This window comes from Neovison vison, chromosome 7, assembly GCF_020171115.1.
Source record: "Neovison vison isolate M4711 chromosome 7, ASM_NN_V1, whole genome shotgun sequence".
Lineage (NCBI taxonomy): Eukaryota > Metazoa > Chordata > Mammalia > Carnivora > Mustelidae > Neogale > Neogale vison.
In genome coordinates, this window is record NC_058097.1 from 176366959 (window position 1) to 176386533 (window position 19575).

The 19575-nt window shown below is 35.6% G+C and overlaps 1 protein-coding gene across 4 annotated transcripts in view; it reads right to left on the reverse strand.

The window, feature by feature from the left end:
- Positions 1 to 19575, reverse strand: part of DCDC1 (doublecortin domain containing 1) — a 439829-nt gene that overhangs the window by 78000 nt on the left and 342254 nt on the right. For all 4 annotated transcript variants that reach the window (XM_044259009.1, XM_044259012.1, XM_044259011.1 and 1 more), the window contains one exon: positions 12053 to 12176. In XM_044259009.1, coding sequence (XP_044114944.1) covers positions 12053 to 12176 — 124 coding nt within the window. The remainder of the gene's footprint in view (positions 1 to 12052; positions 12177 to 19575) is intronic.

A 19575-nucleotide genomic window follows, 5' to 3' on the forward strand; every position in this document is an offset into this window, starting at 1 on the left:
ATCTCCTATGTTTTAGTTGCAGAACTCACTTACTGTGTATCTTTCTTTCATTTATTTATTTATTTATTTATGCATTTTCTAAATATCAATTGATGGTTTACTATATTCCAGGCACAGTGGTAGACACTGGAAATAAAACTGAGCTAGACAGAATACTCTTCCACAACGAATTTCCAGCAAATCTTCAGAAATTTACTGAGAAATAAACTGGCAATTACAGTAGTATAAATAAACTGGCAAATTACAGTAGAAATAAACTGGCAATTACAGTAGTATAAATACAATAGCAACAGAGTACTGGGTATGACATGATGACAGAGGAGAAGAACCTAACTTAGAAATGCAGTATAATGAAAATAGACTCAAAATTGATGAAGGACCTCAATGTGAGAAATGAATCCATCAAAATCCTTGAGGAGAACATAGGCAGCAACCTCTTATAGCCAAATTATGGAAAGAACTTAGATGTCCATCAACAGATGGATGGATAGAGAAGATGTGGTATATATATACAATGGAATACTATGCAGCCATCAAAAGAAATGAAATCTTGCCATTTGCGATGATGTGGATGGAACTAGAGGGTATTATGCTTAGCTAAATAAGTCAATCAGAGAAAGACAATTATCTTATGATCTCCCTGATATGAGGAAGTGGAGATGCAACGTGGGGGGCTTGGGGGATAGGAAAGGAATAAATGAAACAAGATGGGATCGGGAGGGAGACAAACCATAAGAGACTCTTAATCTCACAAAACAAACTGAGGGCTGCCCAGGGGAGGGATGTAGGGAGAGGGGGGTGGGGTTATGGACATTGGGGAAGGTATGTGCTATGGTGAGTGCTGTGAAGTATGTAAACCTGGTGATTCATAGACCTGGACCCCGGGGACTAATAATACATTATATGTTAATAAAAAATTAAAAATTAAAAAAAGAAAAAGAAAAAAGAAATGCCATGTAGTGGAGCTGAAGCCTCCATAGGGGTTAGGGCAGTAAAGGAAGCGTAAAAGGACAGGGCAGACTGTATATACAAAACTTAAGGACTAACAGAACATGATATCTGGGGGATAAAGAGAGGGAAGTATTAATTGTTCCCAGGTTTGTAGTTTGAGCAACTGGGTGGATGGTATGGCCAGTCACAAAAATAAATATTTGTGGAAGAAGTGTAAATGAAGGAACAGATGATCAGAGACGATGTAGTTAAGTCAAGGTCTCAATCGTTTCATTTTTTCCTATCTGCAAAACAATTGTTCTGGCAGCAGTTAATTCCCCACTGCAATGACCACTCTACAAAATATCACAATTCCATATAAGTGTGCATCTGTTTCTATGTACTCTATTCTCTTCAATTGTTGATTTCCCTACCCTGTACAGTACCATGCTGCCTTGATTATAATACATTTATATCTATTAAAGTTTGATATCTAATAGGGCAACTACCCCACCTTGTTATTCTTCTTTGGAAAATGGCTCTTATTAGCCCTTTGATATTTCATATACATTTATAAATCAGCTTGCTTAGTTTTCTAACAGTCTGTATGGGATATAAATGTTCTGCAGACCTTCCTATAAATCTTATTTTGTTAAGATTTTTTTCTTGAATGTCCACTGAATCACGGAAGGGTCTATTTTCTGCATTTATTGAGATGTGCTCATATGATTATTTATCCTTTCACTGGCTATGTGTTAATTATATTAATTGATTTTTTTGAGATGTTAAACTAATATGCATTCCTGAACCAATCCAAATTGGTCACAATGTATTATTTTTTTTATAGATTGCTGAATTCAATTTGTTACTATTTTCTTTAGGATTTTTTACATGTATGTTCATAAATGAAATTAACATTCTATTTCTTATATGCACCTTGTCAAGGTTTAGTATTAAGTTTATCCCAGCCTCAAAAAATGAGTTAGAAACTGTTGCTTCTTTTTGTATTCTGAAAAACTTGCTACTTATACCTTTGGTAGAATTTGCCAATAAAACTATTTGATATTGGTGTTCTCTTTGTGAGGAGATTTTAACTATTGATTCTGTTTCTTCTACAATTATGGGATTCATTATGGAAGAGTCATTCCATAATGAATCTTCTTGATTCCATCCTAAGTTCCTTAAGTGTGTGAACTTGACCATTCTATTTATCTAAATTATAATATTTATTAGCACAAAGTTACTAATCCTTCTTCTTAATCTCTCAGTATCTATATTTTTATCTTTCCTTTATTTTTAGTATTATTTACCTTTACCATTTCTTTCTTAATCAGTGTAGCCAGATATATCCATTTTATTAATGTTTTCAAAATGAGTTTTTTATTTTGTTGATTCTGTTTTGTATGTATCAAATACTGTATCAGTTTCTGTTCTTATAATTCCAATTTCCTTCTTTTTAATTCTTTGAGTTTATTTTGCTATTATTTTCCTAACCTTTCAAATTGGAAGCTTAACACATTAATTTTTAGCCTCTTTTCTTTTGTAATTTAAGTGTTTTAAGTTCATACATTTCCTTCAAGTAAGCTTTAGCTGTATCTCACACGTTTTGCTTTGATTGTAAATACAGTATTTCCTTTTTAGTATATGTGCTGCCGAAATGAGCGCTACAGTATTCCCTTTTTAGATGTTCATCATGATTTCTTCTTTGTCTCATGAGTTAAAATGTCTATTTAGATTTCTCAATATAAGGCTTTTTCTATTTATTTATTTGTTTGTTTGTTTTTGACATAATCAATCAGCAAAACCTGCTTCTACTTTCAAAATATATCCACAACCCATCTGCTCTTCATCGCCTCCACCACCCTGGTCCACTAGTTTCTTTCACCTACAAACTGCAAAACCCTTCTAACTACTTATTCCTACTTCCACCTCAGCCCCTTTCTACTCCATTATCACAATGACCTTACTATTGTTTAAGTCAGAGCACATCACTTCTGACTCCAAAGCCTCCAATGGCTTCCCATCTTAATAAGAGCTAAATGTTTTAAAATGGTGTACAAGGTTCTGCAGAATCTGTACCCAAACTTTTCTCTCTCATCTTATCTCCCACTGCTCTTTCCCTCACTCATACTGCTGCTGCCATAATTACCTCATTGTTCCTCAAAGACACCATTTCAGGTATTTTGCAATTCTTGGCATGCTCTTGCCCTAAAGAGCTGCTTGTTTTACAGATCTTTACTCAAGTATCACCTCAATGAAGCCTTCCCAGGTCAATCAAAAATTGCAAATCCTGTCCTTCCTCACCTGCTCCCTACAGCATCCCCTACACCTAGTCTTCGCTTCTATTTTCTTCGTCACTCTTATCACTAACTAACATTCAGAAGAGCATCCTGTGAAGAGGCGAAGAGCTTGGGCTGTAGAGTTAAACTTTCTGATTTTGAATTTTTGACCCATCATTCTTGTTGTGTAAACTTGGGCAAACCTTTGACATAAAAGAGATGGAAGTTGACAGATAAATTCTTTCTTTTTTCTCCTCCAGAAGATCACTGTTTAAATGGCTTCTTGGAGGACAGCTTGATAGTACATTCTTATATTGGCTCCCCTTCCTTTCCTGCTTATCCCTGAGACTGCGCATCCTAATAAGGGAGTAGCACATAAGCTATTTCCCTCAGGTTCTGTCTTCTGAGGAGCCCAGGCAAAGACACCACAATCCACATGAACTATAAATGGAAGAAGTTTCCTAAAGGGGATATGGGTACCAATACCCAGAGGAAGAAGAAGTTCAGAATACACAGGCAGAAAGCTCAGACTATCACTACAGGGGTTGTTCTACTGTCCTAACAGTGTCTAACTGACATGACAAAGATGAAGTTACAGATGGGTTCGGGAGACATGCTGGCCTGTTAGACTAATACAGACCAAGATGCATGGCCATTTGTTTATGGAAAAGGAGACCATTTTTTAAAAGCTAGTATAATATGAAAAAACTAATTTATTTTCTCAAAACGTTTTTAGAATCTTGCAATTATATTGAAAAATCAATCATATAGTACAAAAAAGGTGCTTTAGATAAGTTATAAACAAAGTCTGAAGCTTGTGGAAATTAAATATTCTGAGATGCATCCAAATATAATGTCCTAATTTGTTTGTGAAATCAGTGAGTAAATAACATTAATTGTATTTAATTAGGAGAAAGCAGTATACATAAATGTTTAAAAATCTCATGAGTAGAGTCCTTGCCAGTTTAGTGTTTTTTTCTTTATAATAATATAATATTTTGTTTAGTAAACATGTTCATAACAATAGCATACAATGAAGCTAACTTATCACACTTCTAAATAAGCAAAATTTGAATTAATAAAGCTTTTCCATATTCCTGGCCTTCATTGAGGACCATTTACCTGTATGGAATTTAAGTTGCAAAGGGCAGACCATAAAGTGTTTATAGAGACATGTATCTATTATTATGAATGGAGAAACATCAGACCACTCTCCCTTACTAGAACTACTGGAAAGAAATATGTTATGACAAACTCATTATATAGTTTCATTTGGGATGTTCCAGTTATTCAAGATTTCACTTAATGTAAGGGATAGTGAAAGAATGGATTTGCATAACTTAAGAAGTAAATTGGTAACTTACCTGTAGCTCTTTTACAACAAAGATATTAAGCATTTCAGAGAAAATCAACATTTGCATGAGTTTTAGATATAAATGATCATGAAACTAGAGCTGGATAAATGGGAGAGATGGGGCAGAATAGCCTTCTCATTAAAAAACTGCTGTCACATTAACTGAAAGTCCTAGCCATAGCAATTAGACAAGAAAAAGAAATAAAAGTTACCCAAATTGATACAGAAGAAGCAAAACTTTCACTGTTTGTGGATGACATAATAGTCTACATAGAAAACCTAAAATACTGCACCAAAAAACCTGCTAGAAATGGGATGCCTGTGTGGCTTAGTTGGTTAAGCATCTGTCTTCAGCTCAGGTCATGACCCCAGGGTTCTGAGATTAAGCCACATGTCAGGCTCCCCAAGTCTGCTTCCCCCCTGCTTGTATTCTCTTGCTACTCTCTCTCTCTCAAATAAATACATAAAATCTTTTTAAAAATCTTCTAGAATTGATAAACAAATTCAGTAAAGTCACAGGATACAAAATTCATGAACAGAAATCTGTTGCATTTCTATACACTAATAATAAAGCAGAAGAAAAAGAAATTAAGAAAAATAATCCCAATTAAAATTGCACCAGAATAATAAGATACCTAGGAATAAACCTAACCAAAGAGGTAAAAGACCTGTACTCTGAAAACTATAGAACACTGATGAAAGAAATTGAAGATGACACAAAGAAATGGAAAGACATTCCATGCCCATGAATTGGTAGAACAAACAATGTTAAAATTTCTATACTACATGAAGCAATCTACACATTTAATGTATTCCCTATCAAAATACAAACAGCATTTTTCACAGAACTAGAACAAATGTTCCTAAAATTTGTACAGAACATCAAAAGATCCCAAATACCTAAAGCAATCTTGAAAAAGAAAAGCAAAGCTTGAGTTATCACAATTCTGGACTTCACGTTATATTACAAAGCCATAGTGATCAAAATGGTATGGTACTGACACAAAAATAGACACACAGATCATGGAATACAACAGAAAACCCAGAAATAAACCCACAACTATATGGTTAATTAATCTTCAACAAAGCAGGAAAGATTGTCCACAGGGAAAAAATCTCTCTAGCAAATGGTGTTGGAAAAACTGGACAGCAACATGCAAGACAATGAAATTGGACCCCTTTCTTACACCAAACACAAAAATAAATTCAAAATGGATTTAAGACATAAATGTGAGAACTGAAACCATAGAAACCCTAAGAGAGAACAGGCAGTAACTTCTCTGACATCAACTGTAGCAACTTTTTTCTAGATATGTCTCCTAAGGTGAGAGAATCAAAACAAAAATAAATTATTGGGATTGTATCAAAACAAAGAGCTTTTGCACAGCAAAGGAAACAATCAACAAAACTGAAAGGCAACACATGGAATAGAAGATATTTGCAAACATATCTAATAAAGGGTTAGTATTCAAAATATAAAAAGAACTTCTAAAACACCCAGAAAACACCCCCCAAAAACCAAATAATCCAGTTAGAAAGTGAACAGAAGACATAAACAGACATTTCTCCAAAGAAGACATACAGATGGCCAACAGAGACATGAAGAGATGTTCATCCCCACTAATCATCAGGAAAATGCAAATCAAAACTACAAGAAGATATCACCTCACACCTGTCAGAATGGTTAAGATCAACAACACAGGAAACAACAGATGTTGGCAAGGATGCAGAGAATTATAAATAATGGTTAGCTAAGTCATAAGGTTGGAAGATTAAATCTGTAATAAATTTAATACATATGCTTATAGTGACCAAAATGTTCTGAATCCCCACAACATGAAGGTCACATTTCCTAACTGCAGCTTATTTACCTGGAAAGTTCTTTCAAGTAAAACTTTAATTGCATTTCATTATATACTGATAATATCATCTTTTTGCTTAAAAAAATCAATTCTGTAGAAACAGGACTGGAAGAAAATATGGTTCCTTCAGATAGAATGGATCCAGACTTTAAATGAAGCAGATTATATCTGAGTAACAACTATCTGAGTTCCCTGCTTGGTAAGTATTTTCTTCTCTTCCTCAGACATGCAAGAAGTAACTGTACTCAGGCTGAGTCATTTTGAAATACATGGTCTATTTGTCTTACTTTAGCTAATTTAGTGCCTTAGTCCTTTCCCTTGGTTTAAAAGTGAGGACCAGAGTTTTGTTGGGGTAGTCTTATCCCTCCACCCAAAAGCTATTATTCTGTTTGAATGGCAATAGAACTTTGGAGTAGACCATTTCTATTCCTAAGACCATTTAGTTGTCAAATCTCAGGTCATTAGCAAAAATGTACCCTTTTAATGGTAAATTTTAAAGGAACCAAGTTAACTTAGGTTTCCTAATATAATTACCATACATCATTTAATTAACTAACCAAATTACTTTATTTATATACTGAAATTTGAAAATGTAAGCACAATATCTGCAATGAAATTTGCAATAATTATAATTTTTTCTCTTTTCCTATATAAGAAAGAATACTTCCTTGTGAAGCATCCCTGTCTACCTCCCACTCCACTGGGTGGTGAAAACTTGATATTCCAATAAGAGGTGTTCCAGTTTCTTCCAACTTAAAACAGCATTTTTTATTTGTTTTTTTAAGCTATATCCTTTTGTATACATAAGGATATAGTCAAATTGAAGTTTCAAATTTCTTACCAGAACTGTTTTTTTTTTTATTTTTTTTTAAGGAATATGCCTCCTCCCTTCTGCTTCCCAGTGTGGTTTCTGGTAGATGAAAATTCAACAAACTGTATACCCTTGGAATAGGGGTCCATGGTCTATATATGAGTAATTGGCCTTGATCTTCCGAGGCCTCTAAGTATGTGCCTCTTGTGGTCTTTGGCCACTGGGAAACCTGCTGGCATCTGACCACCACCAGTTAAGGTATAAATTATCCAGCCTGCTCTCTCTGTTTTAGACTCTGTTTTCCCTGAACCTCTGGAGAAAAATCTACAATTAATGGAATTCACAGTTTTGGGTTTTTTTTTTTTTTTCTTGGCTTTTTCTGGGTCTATTGGTCTCTCAGTGCCATTTTTCCACCCTTGGCTCCATGTTGGTTTTCACTAGTGTTAACAAACCCAAGTCTCAGACACATAATTCACCTAGCCACTGGTCAGGGTGCCAACCCTCAGCCTCTGGTATTTTTTTGTTTTTAAAGATTATATTTAATCATTTGACAGAGAGAGATCACAAGTAGGCAGAGAGGCAGGCAGAGAGAGAGGAAGGGAAGCAGGCTCCCTGCTGAGCAGAGAGCCCGATGTGGGACTTGATCCCAGGACCCTGAGATCATGACCTGAGCCGAAGGCAGTGGCTTAACCCACTGAGCTACCCAGGCGCCCCCAGCCTCTGGTATTTTGAAGAACTCTTTTTTCACTCAGTGAAACTCAGCTATCTAAACTCTTGCTTTACTGCTAAATATAAGAACATCTAAATGTAAGTCTAAATATAAGAACATCTTTGGGGCCTAAGTAATGACTTCTTGGTTTCAGACTCCATCTATCTTTTTCCTAAAGTGCTAAGAATCATTTAATCAGCAAGAAGGCATAGGAAATTATGATTTAAGGGGAAAGAGAAAACTTGATTGAACCCAGAAAACATGACAAAACAACTAAAAAATCAGGAAAAAATCTTTTAAAAAAATCTTTAGAGTGCATCATTGACATAGCAATAAAGCAAAATATACTAGGGACCCAGAGAGGTAAATGGAGTCCTGAAACTGGATTTTATTTTTAGTAAATTTGACAAACCCCAATAAACTTGAGTTTCTGTTTCCATGGTCTTGCAGGGGAAGGACACAGGAGGCAAATTTCTGGGCCTAGCCAAGGTGGGAGATCTAACAGAAAACTCCTCATAAAACAAGAGTCACAGGCTAAATTTCATGGAAAAGGCAAACCAGAATTAATACCCTCCAGGTGGCTGCAAGTAAACTAGATTTTCTCAAACATTTTCTCTTACAGAAGAGAAAAATAATCTTCATTGAGTGTCATAATACAGGCTGACCCTCACTCGTTTTTTGTTTTGTTGTTGTTGTTGTTTTAAAGATATTTATTTATTTATTTATTTGACAGAGAGAGAGATCACAAGTAGGTGGTGAGTCATGCAGAGAGAGAAGAGGAAGCAGGCTCCCCTCTGAGCAGAGAGCCCGATGCAGGGCTAGATGCTAAGACCCTGGGATCATGACTGAGCCAAGGGCAGAGGCTTTAACCCACTGAGCAACCCAGGTACCCCTGACCCTCACTTGTTTAAAACACATGAGATAAAGATGAAGAGAAAATTAATTATCTGAAATAAATATACCTGAAAGCATGATGCAAAAATGTACCATAAACAGACAAAGATGTGAAAAATATGAAAGAGAGGTTAAGAGATATGGAGGTCAAAATAAGAAGCTTTAGCTCACACATAATCAGGGTTTTCTGTAAAAAATGGAATGAGAGGATATAAGAGAGAGAATATTTGAAAATGGGTGATACATTTCCAGAAAATGATGCATGATAACAATCCACAGTGTCAAGAGCTCCAAGCAGGAATAATAAAAAGAAATCCTCTCTCAGACATTTTGTGGTGAAACTGAAAAATACCAAAGGAAAGGAAAGATACTAAAAGCAGTCAGAGAAAAGAGAGATTACCCTTCAAAGGAATAACAATTAGAATGATAGATGACTACCAGATAGCAATAATGGATGTTAGAAGTCTGTGATGACATCTTCCATTTTCTATGTGAAAATACCTTATATAAAGGAAGGGAAAAGACATTTTCATATAAGTAAAAACTGAAAGAGTTTGCTACAAATAACTAAAAGAAAGGTATATGAGGTTGAAAGAAAGTAATCACAGGTGGAAGAAATGAGACATAAGAAGGGGTGCTGGAGTGGTTCAGTCCATTAAGCATCTGTCTTTGGCTCAGGTCATGATCCCAGAGTCCTGGGATCAAGTCCTGCATCAGGCTCTCTGCTCAGTGGGGAGCCTGCTTCCCCTTCCTCTCCTGTTCCCCCTGCTTGTTCTCTTTGGCTCTCTGTGTCAAATAAATAAAAAAATTTTTTTAAAAAAAGGAATTATAATAAGAAAGAGGAAAAACAGGGCCAAATCTAAATAAATATTTGCTACCCATAACAATATAATATTTTGTGGATGTTTTAAGACAATAAAATTCTTAACATCTTGAGGAAACTCCATGCTATTTTCCAGAATGGCTGTAACAGCTTGCGTTCCCACCAACAGTGTAAGATGGTTGCCCTTTCTCCACATCCACACCAACACTTTTTGTTTCCTGTCTCGTTAATTTTTGCCTATCTAACTGGTCTAAGGTGGTATCTCATTGTGGTTTTGATTTGTATTTCCCTGATGGCTAGTGATGTTGAACATTTTTCATGTGTCTGTTAGCCATTTGTATGTCTTCTTTGGAGTGTCTGTTCATGTCTTCTGCCCATCTATTGACTGGACTGTTTGTTTTGGGGGTGTTGAGTTTGAGAGGTTCTTTATAGATCTTTGATGTCAGCCCTTTATCTGTGATGTCATTTGTAAATATCTTCTCCCATTCCCTTGGTTGCCTCTTTGTTTTGTTGACTGTTTCCTTGCCTATGCAAAAACTTTATCTCGATGAATTCCTGAAAGTTTATTTTTGCTTTTGTTTCCTTTGCCTTTAGAGACATGTCTTGAAAGAGGTCACTGTGGCCAATGTCAAGGAGGTTATTGCCTATGTTTTCCTCTAGGGTTTTGATGGATTCCTGTGCCACATTTAGGTCCTTCATCCATTTTGAGTTTATTTTTGTGTACGGTGTAAGAGAATGGTCCAATTTTATTTTTCTGCATGTGGCTGTCCAATTTTCCCAGCACCATTTATTGAAAAGACTGTCTTTTTCCCACTGGATATTCTTTCCTGATTTGTCAAAAATTAGTTGACTGAACAGTTGAAGGTCCATTTCTGGGGACTCTATTCTGTTCCACTGATTAATGTGTTTGTTTTGTGCCAAGATCCCTTTCAACAGATGAGTGGATAAAGAAGATGTAGCTCATATATACAAAGCAATATTGCTCAGCCATCAGAAAGGATGAATACCCACCATTTGTATCAAGCATGGATGGAACTGGAGGGTATTATTCTAAGTGAAATAAGTCAAGCAGAGAAAGACAGCTATCATACGTTTTCACTCATATGTGCAACATAAGGAATAGCATGAAGGACCATAGGGAAAGGGAGGGAAAATTGAAAGGGAAGAAATAAGAGAGGGAAAAAGACCATGAGAGACTCTGGACTCCAACAACCAAACTGAGGGTTACAGAATGGAGGGGATGAGGGGATGGGGTAGCTGGGTGATGGGTATTAAGAAGGGCACGTGTGGTGGTAAGCGCTGGGTGTTACAGGCAACTAATGAATTGTTGAAAACTACATCAAAACTGGTGATGTACTATATGCTGGCTTATTGAACATGATAATATAAATAAATAAATAAATAAATAAATAAATACAAAAAGATAAAATTCATGACAATAATAGCACTTGTTACAAATCATGTGATTGAAGTTAAGGTTTTCTAATGTTCTTGATTATTTGGGAGAAGAGTAAATACATTTGTTAACTTTAGATTTTGATCATTTACATATGTAAGCTGCAACATTCAATGTAATAACAAAAAAAGAGTGGAAAAGAAGTAATAACAAAAAAAATGGAAATGGAGTGTACAATTTCCAAACTAGTAGAGTTTTTTTTTTTCCAAACAAAGAGAAAAAAAAAATCAATCTAAAAGAACATAAGAATGAGAAAAAAGAAACATAGTAAAGGCAGGACAAATAGAAAGCAAATAATAATCTAAATATATCTGTTAAGGCAATAAATAGACAAGACCAAATCCTTTAGTCTGGAGATAAAGTTTGTCAGATAATTGTTTTTATATTAACTATTTGCTGATTATTAGAGACCCTTCTAACAGAAAGATATAAAAATATAGATAAAAAGAATGGAAAGAAGATATATTAAGCAAATAATAATAATAATAATAATAATTAGCTGGCCTATTTCTATTAATATTGCATAACTGAGATTTTTTTTCCTAGAGATAGAAGAGTCTCTACATAATGATAAAAGTTTCAATTCACTAGGGAGAAATAATATTTCTAAATATGTATTGTCTAAGAACTAAATTTCAAAATATATAAAGTAAAATTTGACAGACTACAAGAAGAAATAAGTTCATTTTCATAATGAAAGACTTAAATACATCTTTCTAATGAATTTGACAGACTACAAGAAGAAATAAGTTATTTTCATAATGAGAGACTTAAATACATCTTTCTAATGAATTGGTACAAAAGCAGAATTAATTGATCTCTTGCACCTAACAAATATAATTTAAAAGATTCATTGAAATTTTCAAAAAAGATTGAGCACATACTGGGCCTAAAAGAAGATCTCAACAACCACCTCTTATACTAAAGATACAACCTCATTAAGTTGTCCACTGGGAAGAACTGGCCACATGTAGGTAAGCTTGTTCCAGAGTGGGTTTTCAACTCTGGAATGTTTCCACTGGCCTGGCTTATTAGTTCCTTCATGTTTTATGGCCCATCTAAAACAAAATAAGAGATAAAAAGGAATTTAGTAAGATTAAATATCACTTCAAAATATTTTTAAAAATCAGGAAAAATTGGTAGTGTCATAACTAACAGTGGAATTTGAAGTAAAAGTCAGTAAATAACCATTTTATAATAACAATGACATAAATAACAATGCTAACAGAAAAAAAATCAAATAAAACTTTTTAGACATTCAAAGAGAAAATGACATAAACACAATTATTGTGAGAGACATCATTACAAGACCAACAGAGATAAACCACCCAGTAAATTTTTCTAGGGTAACAAATAAGGATATGAAATATCTGACTGGTATAACTAATAAATATTAGTATTATTTATTTATATACATTGTAGCCTACTAGCAAAAAATATCTTTCTCAAAAATTCTTTGAACATTTGTAGTATTTGTCACATACTAACAATGTAAACTTAAATACAGTTTTAAAATGAAAATTAAAAAGCCACATTTTGTGGAAAATAATAGAATAAAACTAGATATAAATAGAAGTTTAAGTTTACAACTCCAATAACATTATTAAAAAAACACATTCTTGGGGCACCTGGGTGGCTCAGTCAATTAAGCATCTGCTTTTGTTTAAGTGTCTGCATTAGGCTAGGGCCTAGATGCCAGGGTCCTGGGATCAAGCTCCCATCAGGCTCCCTGCTCAGTGGGGAGCACGGAGCTCCCCTTAAATCCTTAAAACAAACAAAACACATTTTCTCTCCCCAAATACTATTATATCATGTGAAGAAAAAAATATATGATCAATAGCTGTTTAGAAAGCAGTGACAGTGTATAATCTAGAATTACATTCAAGGGTTAATTCATGATGTTAAGCGCTTTTTTTATTAAAAGTGAAATTGAGAAGAAGAACTAATAAACAGTCAAGTCAATTATTTTAAAATATATATAAAATTGTTCCATGGAAAATAGATGAAAGGAAATAATATCCAAATAGAAATAAATAAATTAGAATATAGAACATCAGTAGACTGGTTCAAAGAAATGTTTTTGTTTTCTTTTTCTTTCTTTTTTTTTTTTATTTTCAGCATAATATTATTCATTGTTTTTGCACCACACCCAGTGTTCCATGCAATCCATGCCCTCTCTAATATCCACCACCTGGTTCCCCCAACCTCCCACCCCCAGCCCCTTCAAACCCCTCAGATTGTTTTTCAGAATCCATAGTCTCTCACGGTTCACCTCCCTTTCCAATTTCCCTCAACTCCCCTTGTCCTCCATGCTATTTGTTATGCTCCACAAATAAGTGAAAGTATATGATAATTGACTCTCTCTGCTTGACTTATTTCACTCAGCATAATTTCTTCCAGTCCCATCCAAGTCGCTACAAAAGTTGGGTATTCATCCTTTCTGAAGGAGGCATAATACTCCATAGTGTATATGGACCACATCTTCCTTATCCATTCATCCGTTGAAGGGCATCTTGGTTTTTTCCACAGTTTGGCGACCATGGCCATTGCTGCTATAAACATTGGGGTACAGATGGCCCTTCTTTTCACTACATCTGTATCTTTGGGGTAAATACCCAGTAGTGCAATTGCAGGGTCTTAGGAAAGCTCTATTTTTAATTTCTTGAGGAATCTCCACACTGTTCTCCAAAGCGGCTGCACCAACTTGCATTCCCACCAACAGTGTAAGAGGGTTCTCCTTTTTCCACATCCCCTCCAACACATGTTGTTTCCTGTCTTGCTAATTTTGGCAATTCTAACTGGTGTAAGGTGGTATCTCAATGTGGTTTTAATTTGAATCTCCCTGATGGCTAGTGATGATGAGCATTTTTTCATGTATCTGATAGCCATTTGTATGTCTTCATTGGAAAAGTGTCTGTTCATATCTTCTGCCCATTTTTTATATGATCATCTGTTTTGTGTGTGTTGAGTTTGAGGAGTTCTTTATTTGACAAAATCCAGCATCCGTTCCTGATTAAAATGCTTCAAAGTATGGGGATAGAGGGAGCATTCCTGAACTTCATAAAATCTATCTATGAAAGACCCACAGCAAATATCATCCACAATGGGAAAAAGCTTGCAGCCTTCCCGTTGAAATAAGGAACACGACAAGGATGCCCACTCTCACCACTCTTGTTCAACACAGTATTAGAAGTCCTAGCAACAGCAATCAGACAACAAAGAGAAATAAAAGGTATCCAAATTGGCAATGAAGTAGTCAAATTCTCTTCACAGATGACATGATTCTTTATATGGAAAACCCAAAAGACTCCACCCCCAAACTACTAGAACTCATACAGCAATTCAGTAACATGGCAGAATACAAAGTCAATGTTCAGAAATCAGTGGCTTTCTTATACACTAACAATGAAAATACAGAAAGGGAAATTAGAGAATCGATTCCATTTACTATAGCACCAAGAACCATAAGATACCTGGGAATAAACCTAACCAAAGAGGTAAAGGATCTCTATTTGAGGAACTACAGAACACTCATGAAAGAAATTGAAGAAGACACAAAAAGATGGAAGACCTTTCCATGCTCTTGGATCGGAAGAATAAACATTGTTAAAATGTCTCTACTGCCTAGAGCAATCTATACTTTTAATGTCATTCCAATCAAAATTCCACCGGTTATTTTTCAAAGAGCTGGAGCAAATAATCCAAAAATTTTTATGGAATCAGAAGAGACTCCGAATTGCTAAGGAAATGTTGAAAAACAAAAATAAAACTGGGGGCATCACATTACCTGATTTCAAGCTTTACTACAAAGCTGTGATCACCAAGAGAGCATGGTACTGGCATAAACACAGACACATAGACCAGTAGAACAGAGTAGAGAGCCCAGATACGAACCCTCAACTCTATGGTCAAATAATCTTCGAAAAACATAAAAAAATATACAGTGGAAAAAAGACAGTCTCTTCAATAAATGGTGCTGGGAAATAATTTTGAAATAAAAAATAGCAAATCTCTTGCAAATAAATCTAGAATAATATAATACAAACCAAACAGAAAATTGAGCTAAATATTTGACATAGAAAAGGCTGAAAGAGTATAGTATGCATGTGTAAGTTAATAAATGCAAAAATTTTAATGAAATAAATAATTTTGTAAACCTCATAGATTTGAAACAGAAAATAAAGAACATGCCCTTGCTCACATAACTTCACAGCTCATGAAAGAGATCATTTTCATGCTATATAAAATATTTTAAACCATAAATACATAGAAAACTAGTTAATTTATTCCATGAAGGAGAGATAAGCTTCATAATAAAGTCTATCACTGAAAATTTAAGAAATAATACAGTAAACAATCTGAGGGTTTTGAAGGGGCAGGGGTTGGAGGTTGGGGGAGCCAGGTGGTAGGTATTATGGAGGGCACGTATTGCACGGAGTACTGGGTGTGGTGCATAAACAATGAATTCTGTTATACTAAAAAGAAGTTTTTAAAAAATTAAAGATGTAAAACTCCTAAATCCATATTAGCCAATAAAATTTAACATTATGGCAAGAGAATGATCATTATATATATTAAGTCATACTAAGCCTAGAGAGGAAATGATGGACATTTATTAATATAATAAATCACTGATTAATGAGTGAGAATATAAGAAGCAACCCATCACTTATACTTTTCAAGTATATGTGATGGTCATCGGAGCCTAAAATTTTTCTGAAATTGCCCAGCCTCAGTCAGAATCATTTGCAATACTCTATCTCCCATAAACTTGATGGAAATTCTTGGGGCCTCGGCAGCAAGGGGTGGGGTGGCAGGGAAGACCTCTTCCTTACCAACATGGAACCAGGTGGAACCAAGTTGAAGTCTCTTACAAGCCATGGCATATAGCCCCTGTGTTACATTTCTCTTCTTCTCAGTGAAATCATGTTTAATTTCCCCAGTGCCTCCCAGAGTGTTAGCTACATACATCAAATACCCAACCACTTGAAACGAAGTTTCTGGAGAAATGGAAAGCTCATTCTTTCAGACAACATATTTGAACTATGGGAAAGTGAATAAATCTCAGAAGATGGTAAGCTCCTGTTGTTGCTGGTGAAAATGACGGGAATACACACGATTGGTTCACATCAATTTTTATTTTCCTGAATACCTGGCAATCCCTTAAGGATCTGCTTTTATTGCAAACCTCTCTAGTTGTAATTTTTTTCATCCACATCTCAAGTTCTCCAGGCCCTAAAGGTGTGGAAGCTCTCTTTCTTGCTCCTTATAACCACTTCCAGACTATTGTTCCTTCATCTTTCTCCAAAGGTCTTTGCTTCGAAGCACATATTAGGAGCCCAGAGGACTTATTATCCTTCCTTATTGAATTTGTACCAGTTCTTCTGCATCCTTCCCTCTCATTTATTGAAGATCCTACCATCCTGGCTTGTTTTTGTCTCTCCCCCTCTGCTCCTGTAATCATTCAATGACTTTTAAAAATCTAAGTAGACAATCCCCCCTGGCCTCTCAGTGATCTAATGATCTTAATTCCATTTCATATTAGCTACCATTCTCATGGACACAGACTCAAACTGGTCATTACAAATAACTGTACGTACCACTTCTAAAATATCAATTGCAAGAAGCCCACTTTCTCACCATAATCTCCGTTTTCTCTAGTTCACACATTTAAGTAGTCCACTATAACAATTCTTCACTCTACCAGGTGTTCCAAACCATTGTTCCTATCACCTTGTCACACTCCATACCTCCCTGCCAGGTCTACTCTTCTCTTCCCCCTCCACTTAGCTAGGATTCATGGTCCAGCATTACAGCCACCTTCCTTCCCTGACTTAATGCCCTACCGTTCCTTCTTTGTAGTCAATTAAAAAAAAAAAAAAGAAACCAGCCCTGGTCCAATTCTTCCTGTAGGTCTATACGTTAACAATGGAACAGTGGCTAGAGGAAACACATAAAAAACTATTAATGGAATCATAATAAATCAATGGAGATCAAGGAGAGTGGGAGTCACTGTGGATACATTACAGAGTATTTTGAGAATTTGAGGAGTTTGGGGTTCTCACAATGATTGGAGGACTTACTTTCATTTCAACTGGCAGGGAATGAAGAATACAAAATGCCCTTCCAAGTTTGGAGAAGTCATTCACAAAGAAAGTTTGTTCTGTATACCACAGACTTTCAAATTTTCCTCCAAAGATTCATGTTAGGTGAATACCTATTTATCTGAGTCAAAATCCAAACTACCTTTTATAATAAACAAAATATTTTTGCATGATTAGAATACACACCAAATTTTCTAAGAGTGCAACACCCTCCAATATCTCAAAAAAGGGAAATTTGTTCAACGCTTCATGTGTCATTTACTCTTTTGGAAAAATCCTAAAACTAATGACACTACCATTCATGGTTTTTAAGTCACGGGTATAACATAACTGTATAATTTGGCATTTGAGGTTCACACATTTAGCTGATACTACACATAGGAATACAAACCTGTAAACTTAATCGTGTTATCCAGTATAGCTGTACTGAAAACTTATACTGAAATGTATATTACTTTTATTTTTAAATTATTTTCCTTTTACTACTATTATTATCACTAGACAGGCATTTCTTTAGAAATTATATTGGTGTGTAGTTTATCTTAATTATGAATTTTTATTTTAGTACAGTAAAGGATCATTACAAAGTATTTGTTATACAAAGGGAGCATCAGATATGATACTGCTGTCCATCACTATTTTTAAATGTACAACCACAAGCCTCAAGTGGGCCCTTAGGACTTCTGGGCCATCCCTCTGCCATCCTCCAGCCCAATGATTCCAGGCCTCTGAGAAACACACCATTTTCTTCTCATTAAGCCTCCCATACCCTGCCATCCATTGCTCAGTGCTGCTGGAGATCTTATTTCACTGAGAAAACACAAATGTTCAAAAGAGACCTTCCTTTTCCTCCCATCAGCAAATCTTCCACTCTCTCTCCCTCTAGACTCCTACACCTTGCCTGTCTTTCTGTTACAGTGGAGCAGTCCGTACTCCAGTCTAAGGCCAAAACCTCTGCTTATGGCCTAGATGCTTATCTTCTTCCATCTAGGACTTTTTTCCTGCCCTGCACTACTCATCTTCCTGTCCTCTAAGTCATTCCACCTGCATAATATCTGACAATCAGACATCTTTTTTAAAAAGAAAAAAAAAAAAACTTTCTCTATACCCCACATTTCTTTGTATTACTTTAGAGCAAATTCCTTAAAAAATTCATCTCCTCTTCTTCTCTCCTTTTCTCTTAGACCAATTCTAATTAGAATTTCACCTCTGAAACTCCATTAAAACTGCCCCATCAGGATTTTCACATTGCCAAAGTTAAAACTCGTTTCTTAAGATACACCCTAAACAGCAATGTCTAAGCAAAAAACATTCTTTCCTTAAATACATCCTTCACTTGACTTGGCTTCCCTTGACTTCCATGAAATCACAGTCTCTTGGTTTTCTTCTATATTAGTAGCCAAAATTGTTAGTTTCCTCTTGCTTCCCAGAGGGTGGTAAATAAATCTGATAAAAATCTAGGGCTTGCTACATCAATGGAGTTTTTAGATGTCCATTGGCCTGATATATGTAAGGATATTCCTCTAAAATAAGGGTCAAGTTGTTGCATTTTGTATCTCTTACTGCATCAACAACAAAAGAGCACTGATGGATTTGGGATTTAGGGTTTTAGAAACAACATGTACTACACTTCAAAAATACTGCTGTGACCCTTTTACCAGATATCCCACAAGGCTGTCAATTTCAACAGGCATTCAGAGCATCACGGGAATCTGAAGCAGTTCCAGGTGGTAGTACAAGCTTCCCTGTCTCCTGGATGGTAATGACCTGGCAGATCCAATGGCCCTAGAGGTATCTGAAGTGTTAAGGAGGTTGAGTTAAATCTTTGGTAAGCCCCATATTCTTGTTGCAGTACAGACCCTGGCATTCTGGAGCAAGATCATACTCTACAATAGGAAACAACTCTTTTTTTTGAAAAATAATCCCTGGTGTATGGAAAAGCTTTTTTTGAGACTGATAACTGGAGCATTGTATCTTCAAGTGACTATAAAAATCTGAACCACCCATAATGAGCTGGGTGTAGTCATACCCTTCATTTCATAAGGCAAGACAGATGTAACTACATCCTACTGTACAATGGCAGTGGTACATTCAGGATCAGGCTCAAGCCAACTCCAGAAGGCATTAGTCTATTGCAATGATTCCTCTTCCTTAATTTACATATATGTCCTCAAGGGGATTTCTCTACAGCCATTGGACAGAAGGATTCAAGCCTGGTTCACAAAGAGTCAGTATGACATATTTGTGCTGGTCAGAAGTGGATTATTGCTAGATTAGAGTCCCACTTGGGTATGGCTCTGAAGAATAGTGGTGAGAAGAATTTGTCCTATGAGGTACAGTTGTGAGTAGCAGC